Source organism: Talpa occidentalis, unplaced genomic scaffold, assembly GCF_014898055.3.
Source record: "Talpa occidentalis isolate TD23 unplaced genomic scaffold, MPIMG_talOcc4v2.1 talOcc4.1938, whole genome shotgun sequence".
NCBI lineage: Eukaryota > Metazoa > Chordata > Mammalia > Eulipotyphla > Talpidae > Talpa > Talpa occidentalis.
Genome location: NW_023602005.1, coordinates 12,991 through 15,327, shown reverse-complemented (window position 1 = coordinate 15,327; position 2,337 = coordinate 12,991). Strand labels below are relative to the sequence as shown.

The 2,337-nt window shown below is 69.1% G+C and overlaps 1 protein-coding gene across 1 annotated transcript; it reads left to right on the top strand.

The window, feature by feature from the left end:
* Positions 1-4: 4 nt before the first annotated feature.
* LOC119250990 (zinc finger TRAF-type-containing protein 1-like) lies at positions 5-2,337 on the top strand (the record flags this gene model as incomplete). The annotated part of the gene is made up of 2 exons (XM_037518517.2): positions 5-53; positions 1,302-2,337. Coding segments are annotated over 2 exons (441 nt in total), but the record flags the coding sequence as incomplete, so codon positions are not given.

Genomic DNA, 2,337 nt, shown 5'->3' with positions numbered 1-2,337 from the left:
GCTGTACAGCGGCATCTTCAGCTTGCTCAGCTTCGAGAAGATTGGCTACACAGGTAAGGGGGCCCTGCCGCCCTCTGCATGCCGCAGGCTGGGGCCGGGTGGGCGGGCAGGTGGGTGGCTATGGGCGCGGGCTGCGCTGGATGGTGGGCATCTGGGAGGATGCCTTGGGGCGCCGAGCAGAGGCCGAGTGGGGTTGGGCAGGGCCGGGCATCTGCATGGCTCGAAGCCCCACGTCCTTACCTGCTCTCCCTGCGGCTGTAGCGCCGAGGGACAGTCGGGGCTGACACGGAGGGCGGGGGTAGCGGGACCTGAGGGCCGGGGCCTGTCCTGCGGGGCCCGGGGCCCAGAAGAGGACTCAGCACGTCGGGGCTGCCTATGGCCGGTCACCACGGTGACCACGGGCCTCCTGAGGCCAGCGAGAAGCTGTTCAGGGCCAGGGCTCGAGACAGGCCGAGGGTGCCCGACTGAAACTGCTGACCGGGAGTGGACGCCCAGAGAAGGGCAGGCCGGACTGCACCAGGCCCATTGGATCTCATGGCCTGTCCCGGCCACAGCCACCACTTTGGACATGCTGGGGACATCTGGGGAACAGGAGCGGGACCGGAGCCCGCCCCACATGCAGAGGACAGCAGCCACACCTGCCAGCACCGGCCCTCGGGCGGCTCCTTCCTCTCCCTGCCTGGCCCCACAGGGGCTAGTCAGCATCAAGGGCAGTCATGGGCAGCCAGTCCCACCATCCAGCCTCCTCTGGACCTGGCTTGGGGTGGGCTGCGCAGGCCTGAGAGGCCAAGAGCCCAGGCCTCGGCGGCAGCAGCCAGGGCCCTGGTCCGTGGCAGCCCGGCCGCTGGGGGCACCGTGGCACAAGCAGGCCAGCCCGGCCGGGCCGTGAGGGTCCTGGCGGGCGCAGGTGGCCAGAGAGGGAGCCCGGCACGCGGAAAGGACTGGCCGTCTCTGTGGAGGGACTTGCTGGCCATGGGCTGCGCTGAGAGGACTGTGGCCACAGTGCCGGCCGCCCGCGCTGCCCCGCAGCTCTGTATCGGAACCAATAAAGTGCATTGTTCTCAGAACGCTCCTGTCTGTGTGTCTGCTTCCCCGCCCGCCGCTCCTCGGCCGGCCGGGTGGGCGGGCGGGCCGGGGCGGGCTGCAGCCTCCTCCACGTGGGGCCCCGGACTGTGGGCGCGCGCGCTGGCCGGGGTGGGCAGCCTGGGCCGAGCTGGCTGCTGTCTGGTTGGGGCTGCGCCCGGCGGAGCCCCCCACTTCCGCCCGCTGACGGCCGCCTCGCGCCCTGTCTGTCTCCGCAGAGGTCCAGTTCCGGCCGTACCGCACGGACGACTTCATCACGCGCCTGTACTACGAGACGCCCCGGTTCACCGTGCTGAACCAGACGTGGGTGCTGAAGGCGCGCGTCAACGACTCGGAGCGCAACCCCAACCTGTCCTGCAAGCGCACGCTCTCCTTCCAGCTGCTGCTCAAGAGCAAGGCCGCCGCCCCGCTCGAGTGCTCCTTCCTGCTGCTCAAGGGCCCCTACGACGACGTGCAGATCAGCCCCGTCATCTACCACTTCGTCTTCACCAACGAGAGCAACGAGACCGACTACGTGCCGCTGCCCATCGTCGACTCCGTGGAGTGCAACAAGCTGCTGGCCGCCAAGAACATCAACCTGCGGCTCTTCCTCTTCCAGATCCAGAAGTAGGGCCCTGCCCGCCGCCCGCCGCAGACCCGGGATGCCGCATGTGTGTGCGAGCGCGTGAGCACACCCGCCGCCCGCCTCCCGCCCGGGCGGGGCTGGCCACGCAGAGGACACAGGCTCAGGGACACGCGCGGGCTGCCCGGCCTACTGGCCGCCAGCCCCGCGCTGCCCGCTCCAGGCCGCCCAGGCCCCGGGCCGGACTCAGGAGCCTTGCTGACTCAAGACGGCGTATTTGATTGCTATTAAAAAGGCACCCTGTTTCCTACTCTGTCTTGTTGGAGGCGTGGCTGTGATTGGACGGCGTGGAGCGTGGGTTGGGCTGGGGGGCACAGCCCACCCGCCCCGTCTCTGTCACTGCACCTGCACCCCCAGGAGAGACTCGGACGCCGCCTCTGGTCATGGCCGGGAGGGGCATCTCTGCAGCCCAGGGCGCCCCCCTCTCCCCCGGGGGACCTGCCCCAGCCACTCCCAGGGAGGCAGCCGTGGCCACGGGCCTGGCAGGTGTTTTCGGAAAGCAGGGTGAATTTCTGTCTCTTACCAGGAGAAAATCAGACTCGCGGGCTCTCCCGTAAGTCACGCAGACTTGGCAAAAGAAACTGTTCTGTCTGCAGCCAGAGCAGCGGCGTCCACAGGCCGAGGAGAGGCCG